Source organism: Astatotilapia calliptera, chromosome 9 (genome assembly GCF_900246225.1).
Source record: "Astatotilapia calliptera chromosome 9, fAstCal1.2, whole genome shotgun sequence".
In the NCBI taxonomy this organism is placed as follows: domain Eukaryota; kingdom Metazoa; phylum Chordata; class Actinopteri; order Cichliformes; family Cichlidae; genus Astatotilapia; species Astatotilapia calliptera.
In genome coordinates this window covers 11531640-11555740 of record NC_039310.1, presented here as the reverse complement: position 1 = coordinate 11555740, position 24101 = coordinate 11531640, and the positions used below count along the sequence as shown (strand labels likewise).

Here is a 24101-nt window from a genome sequence, read left to right as displayed (position 1 = left end):
ACGATCCACATCAACACATCTGGCCTCCTCTGGCTCATTCAGAATTCGAGACGAATTCGAGACGCACCCAGTTCACCCAGTGACCACTAAACATACGCTAATGTGTCTTTTAGAGTTCCTGTATCACACCCTGCTACCTCTGATTAATTATCAAGTCAATGCAGACAGATGGCACCAGGGCCATGAGAGATAAATGAGGGTAAAGGTGTTTGTGTTAACATGTCTTGATTTGAAGTAACTGCAAAGACACAGAAGTCATATTGTTTGCAGATGATACAAAGTTATTGTGGAAGTAACTTGGAACAACTTCTGAATGAACTAGAAAATCAATTTAGGACTTGGTTTTTCTATAATGATTTAACACTGAATCTGAGCAAAACAAATCTCATACTATTTGGGAGTCAAGCAAATTATATCATTAATAAACTGATGATAAATAACATAGAATTAGGATAATAAACCAAACCCACTTTTTAGCCTTTTTATTAAATACTCTTACATTTAAAGGCTTGACTGACCTCAGAACTCTACACATAATTTATAAAGCAACAAACAAATCTTTGACCCACGACATTTAGGACTTGATCAGGGCTTGTGTGGAACCTTCTTTAAATCTCAGTGATTCACCGAGATAGAAAACAATTTGAAAGAGTGAGTGGTGAATCAAAGAGAAGAAATTAAATAAACTTAATGCAAACTGCACAAAAGAATGTAAAACTCAGCGATACATCCAGTGAGCAGCACTTCTCTGAGCGAAACGAGCTTCTTGATGTCAGAGGTCAAAGGAGAAAGACCAGATGACTTCATGCTGATAGGAAGGCAGCAGAGACTAAAAATAACCACTCATTTAAAGCAAACTATACAGAAGACCATCTCTGAGAACACAACATGTCAGAATTTGAAGCACATGGGCTAGAAGCAGCAGAAGACCACACTGGCTACAACAGCTGTCAGCTAAGAACAGCAAACTGAGGAAACAGACTCACAAATATTAGACAATAAGAGATTGGAGAAATGTTTCCTGGTCTGATGAGTCTCCATTTCTGCTGTGACATTCTGGGTCAGAGGTTAAACACAAGATTTTACTACTTGTAAAGTGTAACATGCATGCACTTTTTAACATCCTATCAAATATTGTAAATTATGATGTTGGAGACTCAATGAAAGCAAAACAAAAATGCAGACAGTATTTAATCATAGAAAAGTCATCACTTGTTGGAAGAAAATGGATGGCACTGACTGCAACATTTACAATAAATATAAAAAGTTGACTTTATCAGTTTCCTACTCGAGCCTTTATCTGCCCCACCAACTCTGGGGAAAAGAAGGGAAAAAAGATGTACATTACATGTTAATGTTTTTCTTATTGTTTTATTTTAACTGAGATTCACTGAGTCTTATCAAAACAGCCTCTGTTTTATATTTAAATGGAAAGAAGATAAAATCTACAAGAAATAAAACAGTTAAACAGGATAAAACATGTGTGTAGCTTCCATGTTGAAAAACTGCAGATGAGTTTTAAGTCTTTTAAATCTTTGTGAAAACCACCAGCATGTGGTTTGGCAAGACCAAGATTGAATAATAATAATGGATTACATTTATAATGTGCTTTTCAGGACCCCTCAAAGCTCTTTACAATACCACTATTCATTCACTACAGTTGTAGCCATGGCTGCCATATCGCGCCATCGGCCCCTCTGTCCATCACCAGTAGGCGGTAGGTGAAGTGTGTTGCCCAAGGACACAACAACCGAGACTGTCCGAGCCGGCAACCTTCCGATTACAAGACGAACACCCAACTCTTGAGCCACGATCACTCACGATGGAAAAAATCTTCATCTGAAGCTTTGCTGAACATAAGGATTTCTCTCCGGTCATCACGATTCGGCCTTTATCCTGATCAAGTTCTAAATGTTTTGGCCAAAGATTTGTTTGTTGCTTTATAAATTATGTGTAGAGTTTTGAGGTCAACAAAGTCTTTAAATTTAAGAGTATTTAATAAAAAGGCTAAAAAGTAAGTCGATTTTAATTTTGAGATTGGACTCTCACTTTTATAAAACTTGTGTGTACTGCCAAGCACTGTTTTAATATATAAATATATTAAAACAGTGCTTGGCAGTACACACAAGTTTTATAAAAGTGAGAGACATCTGAAGAGAGTTCTTAGGGGACACACTCGTCACAAAAGCGTACTCTGACCTGGAAGTCTTGGTTGAATTCATTGACAACCAGTTGCAGTACTCTGGTAGCTTCACGCGTACTGATGGATATATGCTAAATGCAGAGAACATTGACTACGCGTGAGGAAAGAGGATGTGCACTTGGTGTTGACTGAGCTGGATCCCTGAGGGGTGGCATTGAGGCACACAAGACGTCTCAGGCGAAGGCGAACTATTTTTCAAAAGGGCTGAACTTCATCTGGCACCTGTACTCCTACGGCAAACTTAAACCATATGGCATCTCAATCAATGAGAGTGTTGATGGTTTGTCGAGAAAAATAATCTGTCTTAATGCATACACAACAAATAGTAATCTGAAAGTGATCGGGGGGTGTTACGTAGAAGCGGTGCAGCGGTGTAGAGTTGCCAGAGGTGATCTTGGAACTGAAAATGGCCATGTTATAGGCTTTCAGTGTTTCCTTGTGCCCGTGGCTCCTTACGACACCTTTGACAGTTACCTGGAGGGAGGAAGTACTTCCAATGAAAGAATTGAATACTGGTGGCATTTTCTTCACAGCCAGTGTCTGGAGTTCTGGTTATTCTTATTTGCAGACATCAGAGACAATGGGTACTTTGATGGTGGGTTTCCGGACAAAAACCTTCAGTTTGTTTTGCATGGGTCTTATCCGGGTGAGCTAATAAATTATGTTTTCTTGCATGTGTGGATGCATGCGTTTGTGAGTGAGAGATAAAGGGAATGGAGGAAGTGATAGAGAGGGAGTAGAAAAAGTATAGTGAGTGATGAGATGTGGACCAGATTGAGGGAATGGAGAGACTTGCAGGAAGAAAGAGACAAGAGAGGGAGAAGAGGTGGAGAGCAGCAGGGAGTAAATGAAATGAAAATTGTGTAAATACTATAATTTAGGCTTAAGAAATCGGCTACCTTAAAGAACAGTGTAACAACCAAGACTAGAGAAAGATCTGTGCTCAAGATGTTGACGTGGCATATGTAAACTTCTTATCTATAATATTAACTCTTTACAATAAACGCTATCCCCTGGTGAATAAAGCAAAGAAAACTGAAAACATGGCTAACAAACGCATGTAAGAAAAAGAATCTGTTATACAAGAACAAACCTATAAAAGGTATAAGATAAATTCATAATAATTATGAGAACGAGTAAAATAAATTACTACAGTAAACTTTTAGATAAAAAAAATATGAAAAGCGTGGACAGTACTAAATGATATTGTAAATAAAGGAACTAAAAGATTGGAATATCCCAATAACTTTCAAACACAAAATACACTGATCAGTGACATAAAACAATTTGCAAATGGTTTTAATGACTTTTTTTCTTAATGCTGGTCCTGGGTTACCTAAAGAAATTGTAAAAACTGGACACCCTTCTAAAAATAAAACATTAACTATTACTGTAGCAAACTCAGCGGGAGTAGATGAACCAAGCCAATGGTAAAGACTAATGTAAAATATCACAGCATTACAATCAAAGGAGTTAGTGTGTGGAACACCTGTACGTATGAAATTAACAAAAGTACATCAATACAAAAATTCATACGATTGTTTAAAAATAATAAATTGCACAGTGGGGCAGCACAACTGACACAGCAACACACACGGGGAAACAAGGAACCAGGAGAAGATCACACCACAACCATAAATGATTAAGAAAGATGAATAAAACTAATATATATATATATATATATATATATATATATATATATATATATATATATATATATATATATATATATATATATAGGGCTGTTTTAATTTTATGCATTATGTGTTTTATTTCTATATTTTTGCTGTTTTCTGTTATTCTATTGTTTTTAACTTATTTTCTGTACAGCACTTTGTTCCTGTGCTGGGTATTTTAAAGTGCTTCATAAATAAAATTGGATTGGAACTTTGTGTTGACAAGATTGTTTGTTAAACAATTACAACTCTACAAATCAGTATTGTTTGTATGGACAGCAACTTTTTAAAAAATTTGTTTATTAAGAGATTATACAAACTTATATACGTTGTATTGTATACATCTTACGTGACATATTTTATCAAACATTTCTTTCCCAATCATTTTAACGTTTTCTTGTTAAACAAAAGACAAATTAAAATACTAAAAAAACATCATACCAACACAAGAAGAGAAAATTCAGAAAAGAAAAAAAGAAGAAAAAAGTGAGTAAATTAGAAAAAATATTAAATAAATAAATTAAATTAAATTAAATGTAAAAAATTAAAATTAAACACTATATAAATACAATTTAAAAAATTAAATTAAATTAAAAAAGAATAGAAGAGGGGGGGGGGGGTAAATCCTATGCCTACCTTAAAAAAAAAAAAAAAGTACATTTCAAATTTTTTTCAATCTAGTCGGAGGGTGGGTAAATTGCATTGTTCTAATGAAAAGATTTGAGATATTCCACAAGAATGTCCGGACAGTATTAAGCCATTGCAATGCAGATGGAAGTAAAATACAGCATCTAGCAAGAAGGGAACAAAAAGCTAAGATCTCAGTTTGCTGGGGAGTTACATTAAGAGGGATCTTTGGAACTCCAAATATGGCAATTAAAGGCTCTTCTCAGATCTGACTTCCAAGAACCCCTGACAGTACAGAAAAGAAATCAGTCCAAAATTGGTTCAAACTTGGGCAGAAGAAAAACATATAATAATAGATTGGATTTATATAGCGCTTTTCAAGGCACCCAAAGCGCTTTACAATGCCACTATTCATTCACTCACTGGTGGAGGCAGCTACGGTTGTAGCCACAACTGCCCTGGGGCAGACTGACAGAAGCGAGGCTGCCATATCGCGCCATCGGCCCCTCTGGCCAACACCAGTAGGCGGTAGGGTAAAGTGTCTTGCCCAAGGACACAACGACCAGGACAGAGAGCCCGGGGATCGAACCGGTGACCTTCCGGTTACAGATATGCTTCCCAAACCCCCTGAGCCACGGTCGCAAGGGGAGGTGTGACATCTGTCACATTGGTCTATAATTGAAGGAAACTTTAAACTGTATAAGCTGTAGCCTAGCACATGGTGTACTTGAACGCATGATGAGATTCACCTTATCCCACCATGATTCAAACAGTTCAACACCTAATTCATGCTCCCAGGCGGTTCTGATTTTACCTGATGGATTAGATTCGGTCACCATAAGCATACAATATATATTTGATAGAGGTGATTTTTGATTAGGCGTAACAGCCAGAAGGTCAACCCATGATGGATCAGCAGGGAGAATTGGGGAATTTGGAAACAGTGATGAGACACAGTCTAATTTGCAAATAGAGAAGGGGCCTGTAGGACTCACAGGCCGTATGCTCTTTGCCTTTCTTCAGTAAAACTGAAATAGATGCCTTCGTTAAAGTGGGGGGCAGCCAGCCTTTTCTCAGTGATTCATTATATAGATCAAGAAGGAGAGGGGCTAGCTTGTCTTTAAATTTTTTTAACAACTCAGCTGGAAATCTGTCGGAGCCTGGGGCCTTACCGCTCGCATACACTTGATTGAGCCAAAAACGTCCTCTATTTTAATAGGAGCGTCGAGCTGCAATTTTTTTTTTTTTTTTTAAAGTGAACATATAAGGAGAAGCGTCCACCAAGTATTTCCTGCCATGGCATCCACGTCACCATGGTAATGGCACAGCCAGATAACAGCATGAGATTTCAAAACATATGTACATTTAACGAGTTACTTTTAATGAACCTCAACATAATTACTTTTATAATTCTTTGTTATTTATCAGACTCCTGAATAGTATGAGTTTTGTTTTGCTCAGACTCAGTGTTAACTGATTATAGAAATAACCGAGAACTCAGTTAAATTGATTTTCTAGTTCATTCAGAAGTTGTTCCAAGTTACTTCCACAATAACTTTGTGTCATTTGCACATAATATGCCTTCTGTGTCTTTGAAATTACTTCAAATCAAGACATGTTAACACAGAAACCTTTATTTATCTCTCATGGCCCTGGTGCCATCTGTCTGCATTGACCTGATAATTAATCAGAGGTAGCAGGGTGTGATACAGGAACTCTAAAAGACACATTAGCGTATGTTTAGTGGTCACTGGGTGAACTGGGTGCGTCTCTAATTCTGAATGAGCCAGAGGAGGCCATATCCATGTGTCCGTGGGTTTATGACGAGTGTTGTTGTGGATCGTTAGCCTTGCTATTGTTTACATCGACTTATGTGGGTGTTTTAGTGTCAGAGACTTTTACAATGTAGAGGTGCATTTCAAAGGTGAAAGCTACCATGTGCTACCTTATAAACTCAGTAATGTTCTCCACATGGTCAAAAATATCTTAATTATGTAAGTCATTAGTTGTATGTAATATTGGTATAATTTTGCTTATTTTAAAACATTTTCAAAGATGCTGAGTTCAATTGGTGTAATTTCAGTTGCCACTTTTAAACTGCTTCAAAGTTAATGAAGACAAAACGAGTGGTCAGTGGTCATCGTGATATTCAGTGTCAGATTTTTTAATGGTTTGTCAGAGTTTGAAAAACTTGTTTTGACCTTAAAAAGCTGCTTTGGGGGTTTACACAAAGGTGCAACTGAACGCCTGGAGATCAAATTAGTGTGAGGATGCATTTGAAAAATGATCTATGTGAGTGGAAAGAACTTTCCACTCACATAGATCATTTTTGCAAGTGTCTATGTGAGTGGAAAGAACTTTCCACTCACATAGACACTTTCCACTTAATCTTGCTTTCACTCACCCACTGACTGAACAACCCAAAGAACAACCAAATGAAAGACCCACTGAACAACCCACTGAACAACCTACTGAACAACGCACTGAACGACCCATTGAATGACCCATTGAACGACCCATTGAACGACCCACCGAACTGAATTTGGTGTTGAATTTTTTTTTTTTGCTAATTTAAGAGCAGTTAAAACGGACACTAAAGTAATGGGTAAGAGGTTAAATTGAAAGTAAAACAGTAATTTTAGGCATTACATTTTTGAGATTTTATAAAGTGTGAGTTGGAAGGATTTGGTAAAGCTCATTTGTACGGCTGCTTTCTAACTGTACTTTCTGTTTTCAGACCTCAGAAACAGCATTTTAAAGAAATTTAAATGATGCCAGTTGGTTGAAACTTGGTAGGGTAAAGCGACTCACAAAGGAAGAAGCTCAACTCCCCACAATCCTGCCCACACCCACAAACCTCCTTAAAAGCCCAGAATTGCTCTTAAATCAGCCTTAGGATACACAGCACTATCCTGCTTGGTTTGGAGCCCTTTCATCAGAGATACTTTTTCCAGCTTTCCTGCTTTAATCACTGGGACTTCAAAGATGGAACATGGGATGCACTTTTCTCCAGGTATGTACTCAGCATTGTTGCCTGGTGAGCTACATGAACAGAGTTGGCTAACCTCTAAGACAACTTGCAAAAATACTCTTTCACTCTGTGTTGTAAGTCCTGATGGCAGAAGTCACTCTTGGTTCTGAATAATGTATAAATATCCCACTTTTTTTCTGGGAAACTTTTGTGTTTCAGACTCAGCAATTTACTTTTTAAAAACTTTTTTTTCCTGCTGTCTCAGAAGAGAAACAAGATTTTGCTGTCCCAAGAAGCCAGGATGGCAACATCACTGCCACTCTGCACCATCCCAGCACTGCTCCAGAGAAACCTAAAGGAAAGGCCCGGGTGGTGTTCACAGAGAGACAGTTGAATATTCTTGTCCATCACTTTAATGCGAAACATTACTATGAGCCAAGGGAGATGAAACAGTTGGCAGAGATGACAGGTCTGACCTACAAACAGGTGAGTGTTTTTCAACTTACTACAACATAAGAAATTGAATTTTGGGTCCATTGTACTCATTAAATGTTTTCTGTTTTCTTCCGTCTTTAGGTAAAAACTTGGTTTCAAAACAAACGGAGTAAGTTTAGGAGGAGTTCACATTCTCAGTATGTGAATCAGGATGTCCCACTTCATGTAAGTATCTCCTATTATTAAACAGAATTGTTTCTGATTCTGTCATTATCTGGGGAATTGACTGTATTTAAAAAAGTGTAATGCCAATAATTTAAAACAACTATTCTCGTTTTACTGACAGTCCCCTTGTCCCCTTCAGTTTCAGGGAGAGAGACAGCCCCCGTTCAGGGAGCGGTACACCCAGCACCAGGTAAATTCAATGAGAATGGGTGCAGATAATCAGGCCCACTATTCTCATGCTGTGGGCAATTCTGCGGCTGGACCTCAATGGACCCTCCCCGACTCCCCTCAGATGTTTGGCTGGTCAATGCCACCAGGCAACGGGCATCACGAATACGACACAGCTGTTCAAAACCCAGCAAAAATGTCCACTATGACTGTTCTCATTGAACGCAACATGGATAAGATCTTGGAGAAGCTCACGGCTCTTCAACAAGAAATTGACAGACCTGGTGACGAGTGACAGACATTTAGACTGTCTGTGAAATTGGAGGCACCAAACCCAAACATCGTCTCTCCCCTGCATACCGATGTCCCTGGAAAGCCCATCAAGACCTTTTTTTTACTGTTACTGTTTTAGAGGTCCTTTTTTTCCTCTTGTCCCTGATGTACGAATTTTTACTGTCTTTTTGGTTTCTTCCTGGTGCGGCTACATCCGCAGCCCCAGGACACAGGAATTTCATTGCATGTTGTACTTTGTATGACTGTGTATTTGACTAATAAAATTTGATTTGAACACCAGTTCAGCACTGAATGGAATATAAACAACACAGGACTTTTTTAAAAATTATTTTTATTGTCTTCATGTAGCTCAACATAGTCTCAGATTTGATCGCTTTCAGTAAAGGGGGAGGGGGGTATTCAATATCCAATGGATTTTAGAAATATTAGAATTCAGTAGGCTCCGGCTACTGTAAATAGTCAAAATAGCCAAAATACATACTGGGATATCAGAGAAAACACCATCAGAAATTCTGCATATAAGATTAAGAGATGAATTCATCAAAATGCGTTTTGTTTCATTTTGTTGTATTTGTTGTAAAAAATATTGTACATGAAGAAAATTCTCTTCCTTGTGTGTGAGAAACTGTAAATAAAATATTAGTTTCACCCATTCAAACTGAACTTTCTACATGTCTCCAAACCTTCTGTCAGAGACTGAACATCCCCATATGGAAAAGAAATAGTAAAAACTTATATGTGATTTACTCATGAAAGTGGCCACTTTCTCATTACTTTCATATATTGTTTTAGTAAGTATCCAAAACATACAAGTTTCATTATCTAATTTTTCAAGGGATCTTATATCTGTTTTCACTCTTATATGCTTTTCATACAAGTTTCACACAAGACAGATCCAAACTTTATAAGATTTATATATATCTTTTCCACATGGGTCCAAATGTTTTAGAGACTTTAAACCTCTATCTTTCCATGTTAACTTGAGCTACAATCCTCTATATTCACAATCAAAGTATGAGACAGATAATCTAAAGAATCTGGAGCTTTCAAATGGACAAAAAGATTTTTCCAGGAATACCTCAAATAACAACCCTACCTCAGACTTCATTTTAAGAAACCTGAGACGATACAGTGGAAAGTTTTTGCCTCTGTGATTATCTTCCTAAGACTCTAAACGTTGGGTTTTATTTTAATTGTTAACAAGTCTGATGCTGATTACTTGGTAAAGCTCCAAAAACATTTTATTGTCACCTTTTCTACTCTCTGCTCTGTGACTACAGAGTCTTGAAATGAAATGTGCAATGTTATTAAATCTTCCCCTTACTGAACACCTGAAGTCAGCTCATTTAAAGTGTAGGATGCTCCTGATGGCCATGTATGTTTGTACCAGGGCTGTGTTGGGATCTGTCAAGGAATGTTACGATGGGGCATGGTGGCTGGAGGTTGCCAGGTTCTTGCTCACAGTGCCACCATGATCATGACTGGGAAGCGTACCAGAAACCAGGCGCCTTGCAGCAGGAGCACAGTGGTGTCCAGCAGAGCCTGAGTGGAGCTGTCAGAACAGCTAAGCTGCAGGAATGAAAAATCAAGTCAATAAATGAGCAGCACTGAGTCTAATAATCCATGTAATGTTGTCTTTGAGAGTTTCTGAAAAGCATTATGACATAAGGTGTTTTTCAATGTCCTGAATTTGAGCAATGAAATACAAGAGGCATACAGATTAATGAATACATCATTAACTGAGTGAATGTGGATTGATATTGTACATTCAGCTAAGTAATTTCAAAGACACAGAAGTCATATTGTTTGCAGATGACACAAAGTTATTGTGGAAGTAACTTGGAACAACTTCTAAATGAACTACCAAAAAACTAAGAAATTGAAGACTTGGTTTTTCTATAATCAATTAACACTGAATCTGAGCAAACAAAACTCATACTATTCAGGAGTCTGATGATAAATAACATAGAATTAAAATAAATTATCTGAAAGAACAAACTTCTTCCGGTGATAATAAATCACAAACCATCATGGTCATTATGAATATATCGATAACCTGTAAAACACACACAAAGTGTAATAGGGATCATAAATAAAACCACATCAACAGAACCACCAAATCAACCTTTTATTAAATACTCTTAAATTTAAAGACTTGGTTGACCTCAGAACTCTACACATGATTTATAAAGCAACAAACAAATCAACAACATTTAGGACTTGATTAGGATAAAGACCAAATCATGATGACCTGAGAGAAATCGTTATGTTCAGCAAAGCTTCAGAAGAAGATTTCTTCCACCTTGGTCTTGCCAAACCACATGCTGGTGGTTTTCACAAAGATTTAAAAGACTTCCATGTCATCTGCAGTTTTCAACATGGAAGCTACACACATGTTTTATCCTGTTTTACAGGTTTATTTCTTGTAGATTTTATTTTCTTGCCATTTAAATATAAAACATAGGCTGTTTTGACAAGACTCAGTGAATCTCAGTTAAAGTAAAAAAAAGAAAGAAAGAATTAACATGTAATATACGTCAGTTTTTGCTTTTTTCCTCAGAGTTGGTGCAGTAGATCAAGGCTCATGCAGGAGACTGATAAAGTCAACTTTATATATGTTGGAAATGTTTCAGTCAGTGCCATTCATTTTCTTCCAACAAATGACGACATTTCTAGGATTAAATACTGGCTCTAACATCATAATCTACAATATTTGATAGGATGTTAAAAAGTGCATGCATGTTACACTTTACAAGTCGTGAAATCTTGTGTTTAGCCTCTGACCCAGAATGTCACAGCAGAAATGCAGACTCGTCAGACCAGGAAACATTTCTCCAATCTCTTGTTGTCTAATATTTGTGAGTCTGTTTCCTCAGTTTGCTGTTCTTAGCTGACAGCTGTTGTAGCCAGTGTGGTCTTCTGCTGCTTCTAGCCCATGTGCTTCAAATTCTGACATGTTGTGCTCTCAGTAATGGTCTTCTGTATAGTTTGCTTTTAATGAGTGGTTATGTTTAGTCACTCCTGCTTTCCTATCAGCATGAACTGGTCTGGTCTTGTTGCTCTGACCTCTGACATCAAGAAGCTTGTTTCATCCAGAGAAGTGCTGCTCACTGGATGTATCGCTGAGTTTTACACTCTGTTGTGCAGTTTGCATTAAGTTTATTTAATTTCTTCTCTTTGATTCACCACTCACTCTTTCAAGTTGTTTTCTATCTCGGTGAATCACTGAGATTTAAAGAAGGTTCCACACAAGCCCTGATCAAGTCCTAAATGTTGTAGGTCAAAGATTTGTTTGTTGCTTTATAATTTCTGTGTAGAGTTCTGAGGTCAACCAAGTCTTTAAATTTAAGAGTATTTAATAAAAAGTGGGTTTGGTGGTTCTGTTGAAGTGGTTTTATTTATGATCCTAAGTCTGTTATTTATCATCAGTTTATCAATGATAGAATTTGTACATCTCCCAAATAGCAGAGTTTTGTTTTGCTCGTATCCAGTTCATTATAGAACTTTGTATCATCTGCAAACAATATGACTTCCGTGTCTTTGCAGTTACTTCAAATTAAGACATGTCAACACAAATACCTTTACCCTCACTTATCTCTCATGGCCCTGGTGCCAACTGTCTGCATTGACTTGATAATTAATCAGAGGTAGTAGGGTGTGATACAGGAACTCTAAACGACACATTAGCGTATGTTTAGTGGTCACTGGCTGAACTGGGTGCGTCTCTAATTCTGAATGAGCCAGAGGAGGCCAGATGCATGTGTCTGTGGGTTTATGACAAGCGTTGATGTGGATCGTTAGCCTTGGTATTGTTGACATTGACTTATGTGGGTGTTTTAGTGTCAGAGACTTTTACAATGTAGAGGTGCATTTCAAAGAAGGTGAAAGCTACCATGTGCTATCTTATAAACTCCAAATGACCTCCATATGATCAAAAATATCTAAATTAGAGGTTCAATTCATTATTTGTATGTAATATTGGTATAATTTGGCTTATTTTAAAACATTTTAAACATCAGGTTTCAATGCTCACTGAAATAATGCAGAACGTATGCAAAAATATATTTAAAGAGCAGCTGTATTTGCTCTGAAACATTTGAAATGATAAACTATGTGCACAAATCTTCTGATAATAGAAAGTAAATTAAACATCGGTGCAAAGATCAAACTGGCTGCTTGTCTGAAACAACCAGAGCAGGAATTTAAATCAAAATCATCTAACACAGATCTAGTTGACATGAAAGCAGAACAAGTTAAAATGTTCTAACTCACCAGTGAGAAATATCCATAAAGATCATGATTTACACCAGCTGCAGCTCACAGTCAGCAACTCAACAGGTTTGGCTTTCTTTACAAAATGAGAATTTTTCACATCATATATCAATCAATCTTTATTTATAAAGCACTTTTCATACAGAAAAAATGTAGCACAAAGTGCTTTACATAGTTAAAAGCAGCCCACCCCACCCTCCATCTCACTCCCCACACACACTCCCCACATATAGTCCATCATGTATTTCAAACACATGAGTAAAGATGTGTTTATTTAATTGATCTAAGCGGATTAAGTGTATTAAGTGTTTCATATTTTATAAAGTGTTAGCTGAAAGGATTTGGTAAAGCTCATTTGTATGGCTGCTTTCTAGCTGTACTTTCTTTTTTCAGACCTGGGGTCCGTTCTTCGTACCTCGCTTACTACATCCAAGATCAAATCATCGCGCTAACTTTGAGCTCGCTAATCCGGTTCTCCGAACACACCTGTTGTTGACGATTAGTACAGCTGGATGAAGTAATGTGAGATCACTGGGTGGCTTAACAGGGGCTACGCATCGATAGTAGAAACATTGATCGGCAACCCTTTGATTGGTCGGCGAAAATGTCGAAGGAGCGCGTTCGGTATTTTTCGGCAGCAGAGCAAGAACTCTTGATTGAGGGATTTCAGGAGTTTCAGAGTTTAATTAAAACGCAAGGGAACACTGCAAAGGCTGCAAAAGCAAGGAGAGAGGGCTGGCAGAAAGTTGCTGACAATTTAAACTCGTAAGTAATGTAATAATAATAATGGATTGGATTTATATAGCGCTTTTCAAGGCACCCAAAGCGCTTTACAATACCACTATTCAGTCACTCTCACATTCACACACTGGTGGAGGCAGCTACGGTTGTAGCCACAGCTGCCCTGGGGCAGACTGACAGAAGCCAGGCTGCCATATCGCGCCATCGGCCCCTCTGGCCAACACCAGTAGGCGGTAGGGTAAATTTATTATATTACACTATATTATATTATAGTATAGTATATTATATTATAGTATATTACATTATATCCTCTTTCACATTAGAGCCACGAAAGGACCCACTAGAACATGGGAACAAGTAAAAGTGAAATATAAGAATATTCTACAGAATGGTAATATTTATCACTTATATTGCTTTTCGTCTCTTGGAAAGAGACCCTGAAATAATCTGTTTGTTTGTTTATAACAGCAACCAAGAAAAGGGCAGAGCAAAAAAAGACAGGTGGTGGTCCTGCACCCCCTCGTCAACAAGTTGGTTAAGTAAATAATACCCTCACGGGAAAATCGATATCTCTCAATGAGCACACTGTCGCACTGAGCTAAAGGATCCTGTCTGTCCCGCAATATACGCTGGATTTTGAGGACTCTCCTTATCAATCTTGCACCTTCCGCAATGGGTGGCTCGCGTATACGGACAGGACATGGCTGCGACAGACTTCCCAAATCCACCTTCGCTTTTATAGCCGTGGTCTCTCATCTTGATTACACGAAGTAATTTACTATTACTACTCTAAAATATGAATTACATCTGAAATAATCAAATACATGAAATAGAATGATTAATAGTACATTTCCCTTTTTTTTAGGAAATGACCTGTATGTATCTGTATGGAATCAATAAAAGGATCAAGTACTGCATTAACTTTAGTTACATTGATAATATTTATTTATGGTAAAACAGTGGTAAAATATCGCTGTTGCTTTCATATAAATGAAGCGGACATACCTGCGTGGCCGCGATCTAATCCTGTTTACGTAAAGTAAACCTGCTCCCGAGCAGGTTTACGCTCACGGATCTGTTGCTATGACAGCAAATCCCGGATGAGCTTCGGGGAACCGAACGATCCAAGATCACGCGAAATCGTCAACAATCAAATCCAGCTAACTTACTTAGCGAGGTACGAAGAACGGACCCCTGAGAAACAGCATTTTAAAGAAATGTAAATGATGCCAGTTGGTAGAGACTGCCTGACGGCTTGCAAAGTGACCAACAAAAGAAGAAGCGCAAACCTCCACATTCCTGCCCACACCCACAAACCTCCTTAAAAGCCCAGGACAATTGCTCTTAACTCCGTCAGTCTTAAGTTCCTATCCTGCTTGGTTTGGAGCTCTTTCAGCAGAGATACTTTCTCCAGCTTTCCTGTTTTAATCACTGGGATTTCAAACATGGAAGATTATGGGATGCACTTTTCTCCAGGTATGTACTGAGCATTGTTGCCTGGTGAGCTAATATGAACAGAGTTGACTAACCTCTAAGACAACTTGCAAAAATGTTCTTTCACTCTGTGTTGTAAGTCCTGATTGCAGAAATAACCATTTCTCCCTCCACAGTTGAACAGAGTCCACTTTAAATCCTTTTTGGTTTTAAAGAATCTACAAATATCCGACCACTTTTTTCCCCCCCAAGGTTGTGTCAAACTGTTGTGTTTAAGACTCATCAATATAACCTTTGTTAATTTTTCTGTTACAAAGTCAGTTGTGCCAAAACATATCAGCAACTGACCAATGTGGACCATATAGACTTGTGATTACTTCTCTTGTGTCTTTACCCTCACAGACTCGTGGAGTTATGACAGCGGGGTTGAAGGGAGTCTTCCCTTGGAAGAACTCGCTATATGGGCAGAGAGTGCTCTACAAATGGAGATGACCAACAAAACTACTGATACCTCTGAGGCTGTTTCCATCTCAGTCTCAGAGCAGAAACAAGATTTTGATATCCTGATTGTTGCTCTGATATGTATTGTTAATCAGCACCTCAGCCTGACTGGTGGGCCTGTTTGTGCTTAACCCAACATGTTTTTTTTTTGTTTCCTTTAATCTGCTTTGATTGCAATGTTGGTTAAAGTTAGCACCTAGTTTTCTTTAGATCTGTTTTCTCAGGATTAATAAATGGATATGGTTAAAAATTTTCCCCTGTGGCTCTGCTTTGTCTGTCCTGACTTAGCCGGGCATTTCACTATTCCACCCAGCATATACATTTCTGGTGTGGGCTTTCCCACCAGACACTGCTTCCACGGCTGATGCTGTTTGTTAGCACCTCATAAGGAGAAGCATGTCCTCACCTCACCAAAAGTGCTCTATGACCACTGGATTTAGATCAGAGCAGAGAGTTGGGGTGAGGGAGTGTTACGTCCCCCCCAAAGGGGTCTAGGCATGCGAGTGAGGGGACCAGTAACAAATTAGTCCAGAACAGTCCAGAACTCCTCAACATAGTGTCCCAAGTGACAGCCAGATGTTTTGAGCCATCACATATGGAGAACCCAGCGGATAGCTAGAAGGCCTTACTGAAACACTTTTCAGACGCTTCTTCGCTAGGTCATGGCGACAGGAATGCTGGTTAGCCAGAGGTGCAGGTTGGAATGGTTGTGTCACACCCAATTTGTCACACTGTAGGTCATCCGGACCTGAAAGACGGTCAACAGGTGGCGGATCACAATTAGTCGATTTCTGACAGGGACCAAATGACACCACCGAGCAATTATGCTCCAATTGTCGTCTCGGACTGGCAACTTTGTCCGTTTGTGAACCACGATTGACTCCTTTCAAAGCAGAGCCTTTTTGCTTTGAGTGGGCATTCAAACAGTTAGCAACCAGGTGGCCAGGTTTGTGGCAGAAGAAACAGAGCTGTGTTTTGGCTCTTGAAACCACACCTGTATCAGCTTTGCTAGCTCGTACACTCCTAGCCCTTTAGACTGACTGTTTCTGTTTGTAGGTCTTACAATTTGCTACTTGAAACAGAAAAACACTTTGGTTTTGCCTTGGGACGGGACACAGGTACCTCGCTCCTTGGGTACTGCACAGCTGGCACATTGCTAACCTTCACTGAGGCATCGCGTCGGTCGTGCTCAATAACACTACTTTTATGGGTGAGGGCAAACTCATCAGCCAGTGTTGCAGCCTGCTGTAATGAGGAAACCTGTTCACTGAGGTATACTGCAATCTGCTTAGAGATACGGTTCTTAAATTCCTCCACCAACATTAATTCACGCATCAACGCCAGGTCAGTAGCTTTGCTGGACACACACCACCGATCAAAAAGCACACTTTTCTTCCTTGCAAAATCTCGGTAGGATTGATCCTGTCCCCTTTTTAATCCCCGGAAATGCTGGCTATAAGCTTCTGAGACTAGCTCATAAGATAGCAGGATGGCACTTTTCAGCTTGTCATAATTCAGACTGTCCTGAGCTGACAATGAGGAACAAACTTCCTGAGCCTTACCTACCAGCTTACATCGTAGCAAAATAGCCCAAGAATCCCGTGGCCAGTGCAAGGCTGCAGCTATATGCTCAAAGGACTCAAAATAACTGTCAACCTCGATGTCGTGAAACACTGGAACCAGACAAATGTTTTTCCCCCACATCAAATGGTGTGTCTGCCTGCCAAATGGAGGCAGTCGGAGGAAGGGAAGCCTTCTGGAGTTCCAACTGTTGCAACTTAACAGCTGTGTCCACCTTTTTCAATTCAACCTCCTTGGCTCTGGCAAGCTCTGCGTCTAAAAGCTTAAGCTCCAACTCCTTTAGCTGGAACTGCCTCTCATGAGCCTCCTTTTCCAACTGAAGACGAGCCAGGCGGACATGCAGCATAGCATCGTGCTTTGAACCTACGGATGACTCTATGGAGAGTGGTTCAAAGTGAGGCAGTGTCATTGGCTTGTCCTCAGGCAGCCACTGAGCAACAGGTGTAGACACTGATGGAGCTACAGCTTGAGCTGGCACCTGCGGAACAGGCTGAGACGCTACACCATGCTCAAGTGGACTGGCAGACACTGGCAGGGCCACTATCCCTTTCTCCACCAAGCCAGACACAAGAGCAGCTTTCAGCTCAGCCTTACGTAGAGCCGTGGAGACAGAAATGCCATAAAATGATGCGACCTCATGCAAATCCATCTTCCTACAGGCGTCCAGTTGGACAAGCGAAGGGTTTTCCTTAAACACAGCAATTTCAAAGGTAGCCATTAAAACTGAAACTAAAACTACCTGAGGCTAACAGTAACAACAAAGAAGCACCACCTCCAATACACAAATGAAAAACAGGTGGGAAATGTTTGGCCACAGGTTAACCAATAAATAAAAATACCACTGACCCTCTCCCCAGACCTACCTACTAAAATCTTAGCCTAGTTAGCTTCTGGAGTGTACCAGGCTCGAGGCAACTTTAAAGGATAAGCATCAAGTGCACAAAGCACCGACAAGCCTGCCCCCGACAGGGAACTAATCCCCACCTGGGATTACTCCGAAAATAAAAAAGGCAAAATAAAAAATGAGTGCCTGAAGGAGGAGCTTACGCTCAGCTAGACACTCCCCTTTGCTCACTGGAGAGAGAGCGTAGCAGATACCATACAACTAAACAGGGCACCGGCAAACAACTCACTAATACTCAATTGCTGTTCCTTCCATTCATATTCCGGACGAGCCCCCACATTGTTACGTCCCCCCCGAAGAGGTCTAGGCATACGAGTGAGGGGACCAGTAACATGAGTCCAGAACAGAATGAAAGGAAAACAGACAGGTGTTTTTAGTAAATAAAATAGTCTTTATTATAGATAATCTTAACATAAAGAGCTGGCAAGGCCTTTTTACCAATAACACTTGGAAAAAGGGAAAAAGGTTGCAACAACACAGAACACAACAACCAAACAAAAACTCCACACCACGAGGAGGCACTTCCAGGGGCCCACAAGCTCACCCTGTCACTAGCCAGCAGCTAGCTTTACTGCCACCAAGGCCCACAAGCCCACACTACTCACGTAAAGCAGGCATACTGCTTACACACTATAGGCAGGACTTCACACAACTAGCACACAAAGCAGAGACATCAGAGAAAACTCCCTTGCTCAGAGCTCATCCCCAGCTTAAATAGCCTCAGAGGTGATTGCTGACTGGATTCAGGTGGCAAACAAGGCTAACCAAGAGCAGCTGTGTCCTGGGGAGAGAGGAGAGTGAGAGAAACAGAGGGGGTAGGAGTGGCAAGAGAGGAGGAGGTGGAGAAAGACACCACGCCCACACAAGGGCAGTTTCAGGAGGCCCAGCTAGGGCTGTAACAGGGAGGTTTACAAGGAAGTGAATTGGAACAGGTACATCCTTTTGCAGTTTATGAATACATCACTGATTATCATGCCTATGTCTTCCACTCACACTGAGCTGACATCAGCATGGTTGGTTATGTTGCAAAACATTATAGTTTAAACAGAATCTCTGCAGCCTCTGCAACAAACTACCTGCTCCAGCAGAAATACTTAAACCAATTTTGCCTTTTAGTCTTTGAATTCTGGCAGCAGCCTTAAAGGGAGTTGTCCCCTGGTAGACCTTACTACATGGGCTGAGAATGCTCTTGATAAGGTGATTTACCATGACCCATCGAAAATGAAAGAGGTGGTAAAGATGGCAGTACTATCCAAACAGTGTTTTTATTTTTATGTTTCTAGAATACAAGTGAGAGCCAGCCCCCACTCGAAGAAATTCTACAACCAGCGCATGATAGAGGCAAACTTGAGGAGGAAAAAGGGTGGACTAATTAGAGGCATTGTGTAGTAATAACAATAATGTATACTTTATTGATCCCCGTAGGCCAATTACTCACCAAGTGAATTATGGGGCAACCACTTTACCTACTGAGCTATCCCTGCCCCAGATGACACAATCACACATGCACGCCTGTTTTGAAGTCAGACATGCATGAATCACCAATGATTTTACTTCCAAAAAAATGAGGACTTTGGTAGAATGAAATACTACTTCATGTGTCTATGTGAAAATCAATAATATTTTTTAATAAAGTGTTAAAAAGTTCATTAATCTTTCTGATTTTCTCCAGACGCCAGAAACACTCCATGTACATGGACAACAGTGACACCTACTGGTCCAACATTATATAACAAGTGTGTGTGGTCAAAGTTGCAGCAATGTCCTCACTGCACACACACACATACACACACACAAAATCAAAGCTACACTTGAACAATTAGCATCCTCATTCTCACATTTAACAAGCAAAATAAAATAAAAAAATATTTGATGTACAGTGTGTTCTTCTTGCAGGTTTATACAAATTTTATGTTTTTTATTTTTTTTAAAAGAGTGGGACTGCCAGCCAGGACAGAAAGAATGAAAACCAGAGAGGAGGTTCATGGATGTAGTGAAGGAGGACATGCAGAGGTTTTGTGTGACAGATGATTAACCATTGAATTCAAAAGGTTCCAGAAACACTTCATGTACATACTCAACAGTCCAGCCTAGTGGTCAAACATTAAACAAGAAGTGTGTGTAGTTGAAGTCACAGCAACAACAGATCATCTTCGTCCTCATGGCATGAAAACTCAGTGGGCAGATAAAATGAGGAAAAGAACAGGAAAAAAAGTCAATGCTTCACTTAGTTCACTTGAGCTGTTTCTCATCACACATGAACTGGATCAGGGCGTCATCCCATCGGCCTTCACTTCAGCTCCAGCAAGTGAAGGCCGATGTACTGCAGGATGGAACTGAAGTGCAACTCCTGAACGTAGACCCAATATGTGATTAAAACTGACATCATATTTAAGCTTTAAATTTGCAGTTTATCAAGCGTCACTGAGCACTTCAAATCTACCTTTAAATCTGTAACATAACAGCTGGACCTCCGCTTTCAACACACTGTGTGACAAACGACACAAAAGCATTGTCAGCTCAGACATCAGCAAACGCACAACCTTTGAATTTGAAATTATCTGACTAAGGTTTGATTCATGTTACAGCAGCTCATGAGTAAATGAACATGGTGCATTAAAACGACTTTTAGAAGTACATTTTTCCAAATAGATTTACTTTAATTTACTTGCGTAGGGTTAGGGGTTGCCACCTCAGCGCACAGTCAAGTTTCGATACCATCTGTGATCATTAGTGCCATGTGTGATGTAGCCTATCCCAGCTGTCATAGGGCGAGAGGCGGGGTACACCCTGGACAGGTCGCCAGTCTGTCGCAGGGTTAACATTTCGATATTCTCAGGTAATTTAATGCATTTTATATTAATTTACCACACCTCTGGCTTGTCAGTACAGAGTCTGTGTGCCTTTGTAACTGGAAAACCTTTGCAATGGCTTTCCATAGCGCTAGTCCTCTGTACACCATGCAAAGTGGCATTTTTGCTGTGGTCCTCCTTCCTTCGCACAGAGCTGGAAACACTTCAGCAGTCTCAAAGATGTTGTTCCTCATCTCCTAATCAAGAGCTCTCTCAGCCCACATAGTGAGGTATGCCAGGGGGAGACTACCTTCAAGGCTGCTGCCAGAACTCCACAAGTCTGTGAGGATAGGAAGACACAGGCCAAGTAAGCACAAGTCTATATGGTCCACATGGGTCAGCATGGTTACTGATGTGTGTTGGCATGAGTGATTTTAGATCAGAAAATACAAAAGTAAACCTCAGAGCTTTAAGGTTTTATTCTGGTGGCACGCTTTAAGACTTTGCCACCAAGTGTCGCCATTTGGGGGAAAAAAAACAAAACAAAACCAAAACAGTGGTGGTATAATTGGAAAGAGGGATAGACCCCCGTTTCTAGTCTGGAAAGTACTTCTGGGAGAACTACTGAAACATGGCCTTACAACACAGAGGGTATTTTTGTAGCAGGTAATAGGTTAGCTAACTCTGCTAATATTAGTTCATATTACCAAAGAAAAAGAAAAGTCTTCCTTATAATATAAAGCACCGTGAAGTGACTGTTATTGTGATTTGGCGCTGTATAAATAAAAAATGAACATGCATACATACTATGATGAGCCACTGGCAGACAGCTTGGCCTGGCTTTCCTTTGTATACACTGGCTGAGTCCTGGTAGTGAAACTGGCCGTCCATGGTTTGCTGCTCAGAGCTGTGAGATGGGAGCTCTTCCTTGGTTCTGGCAGTAGCAGCAGCATTGTAGTACTTGGGTTCCTGTCTCCTGAGCTCCCGTGGTTCTCCTCTGGAAAGATGTGATGCAGGTAGCATTAAGCAGGATAAAAGGAAAAGCTGGACATCATCAGCGTCTTCCAGTCCACCAGCTTTGCAGCCGTGTATGAAAACTGGCTTCAATTTATCTGCTTGTGATCAAGCTGCAGGAAGCTCTGTCTGCTAAATTGGACTTAAGGAGTAGCTTTTGAGGCGTTCAGAGGGCGTGGGGAAAGACATCGTTTTCTAATTGGTCCCTCATTCTTCCTTTCAATCAAGCAGATTTTTTTTCAGGTTTGATGGGAACCCCCCTCCCCCCTCCAACAAAAAACAACCCAGAAAATGAACTTAGAAAGTAGACATGTAAATGGACTTTATTAAATCTTTCCATCTTAAACTTTTCTGGATGTTAATCTCTGGATGTGTAGAATTTCTATGTCAAGAAAGGACAGCAAGGACAGAAGTGTAATCTCACAGATAATGACCAGTTTGTAGTATTTGGGGTCATAATTTTCTGTTTCTTTATACCAGTGATATCAAAATGTTGGCTGCAAGATTTGTAATCAGCTGTGTAAGATAATATACTAGTATCACCTGCATATTAACTCACCTCCACATTTACTGTGGGAAATGGCCACTTATGTGTGAGTGGGTTTGTTTCACAACTGCTGTGAGCCAGTTGCTGTGATTGGGCTGGGTTCATTGAAGGCAGGTGTATTTGATTGCACTCTAGTCTAGTCTACTAATACACCACACTCCAAACCCACCTCGTATATTTTCTGTCTGGACAGATTTGTGACCCAGTATCAAAACTGTTTGGATAAAAAAAAAACAAAAAAAAAAAACTATGGAATGCATTTCCTGAAAAAAGCACTGCAAATGCTGATGCATGTTTTTTTTTTTGTTGTTGTTGTTGTTGCTGAAATCCTGTAATTTCTTAAATATTTGGGAAGCTTGTTAAATTTAACTGAAACACACATAATAATAATGCCAAATTATGGAAGAGGCTGACTGCTTTATGAATTGGGTCGCAAAAGAAGCTTAGCCCTCCACATTCCTGCCTTAAAAAACCCACTTGGGAGCATTGCTCTAGGTCAGTCTTAGGACATATAGCACCATCCTGCTTTGTTTTAAGCTGTTTCAGCAGAGAAACTGATTTCAAAGATGGGAGCTTGGGGATGCAAATCACTCTAAGTATGTACTTGCATTGTTGCTTATGAGCTAATATTAATAGAGTTAGCTAACCTCTAAGACAACTCGAAAGTCCTGTGTTGTAAGGCCATGATGTTAGCTGTTATTTTCTCTCTCCACTTCAGGTTCCTTTGGGTTTTAAAAGGTGGTCCAGATATCCTGCCACTTTGGTAAAATTCAATTTTAAGGTGGTGACATCTGGTAGCAAATATTAAGAATGCAGTCAACCTAAAATGCAAACAGTTTGTAGGAGCAGGAAACTGTTCTGTTTAAGGCTTGTCAGGCTACTATTTTTGGTTTAATTTTCTGTTCTAAAATCTCTCATGCAAACACATATTAGTGACCATGCTGACCCAGGCGGATCATATAGACTTGTGCTATAAGTCGGGCTTGGGATTCATTGCACCATCCTGCTTGGGTTTTAAGGCGTTTTAGCAGGTACTTATCTCAGGGTTCTTGTTTTAATTTGTATCCCATTCAAAAATAGGAGGGAGATCTTAATAATCAATACATCAAGGATGATTGGAAAGGAGCCATTAGCATAGTTAGGTCTACTTCTACCGCTTGCGAGAAACCCAATACAAACTTTTGCACCGCCTATATAAAGCTCCTAATGTTTTGCATAAGATTGCACCTCTTGTTTCCCCTTTATGTATCAAATGTCAAAAAGAAAATGTTATCTTTTTTCATTACTTCTGGGAATGTAAACTAATTAAAAGGTTTTGGAGTTCCATATCTCAAGAATTGAGCAATATTTTTAAGAATCAGATCCAATGGGACCCTGGATATTTTCTTTTTGGTTTAGCCTCAAAAGAAACAACATCAACTTATCCACAACGTAAACTATGTGATAAACTATTGTTGCTGTAAATGTATTCTTATTAAGGATAAACCTGTTAAGGATAAACCACCTACTGTTACTTTGTGGTACAGTGAATTGTTTAGAGTTATTCCTCATGACAGAGTTGCTGCTATCTTAGCAGGAAATGAGAATTTGTTCCTCAATGTTTGATCTCCCTTGCTTATTTATTTGCCAGATGATTTGTCCCAACTGAGAGGGGCCGGTTGTCTTTATGATGCCTGAGCACAAATGAGTTCACTTCTGTCTCTTCTTTTTTAAATC

At 39.6% G+C, this 24101-nt stretch overlaps 1 protein-coding gene and 1 long non-coding RNA gene across 2 annotated transcripts; one reads left to right on the top strand and one right to left on the bottom strand.

The window, feature by feature from the left end:
- Positions 1-7738: 7738 nt before the first annotated feature.
- Positions 7739-8600, top strand: LOC113029889 (homeobox protein NANOG-like; the record flags this gene model as incomplete). The annotated part of the gene is made up of 3 exons (XM_026180910.1): positions 7739-7963; positions 8054-8137; positions 8277-8600. Coding segments are annotated over 3 exons (633 nt in total), but the record flags the coding sequence as incomplete, so codon positions are not given.
- An 11033-nt stretch (positions 8601-19633) lies between these two features.
- LOC113029259 (uncharacterized) lies at positions 19634-21988 on the bottom strand. Its single transcript, XR_003273375.1, has 2 exons — positions 21632-21988; positions 19634-21164 (listed from the first exon to the last, which is right to left on the bottom strand). It is a non-coding gene; the product is annotated as an uncharacterized LOC113029259 (long non-coding RNA).
- Positions 21989-24101: the final 2113 nt, after the last annotated feature.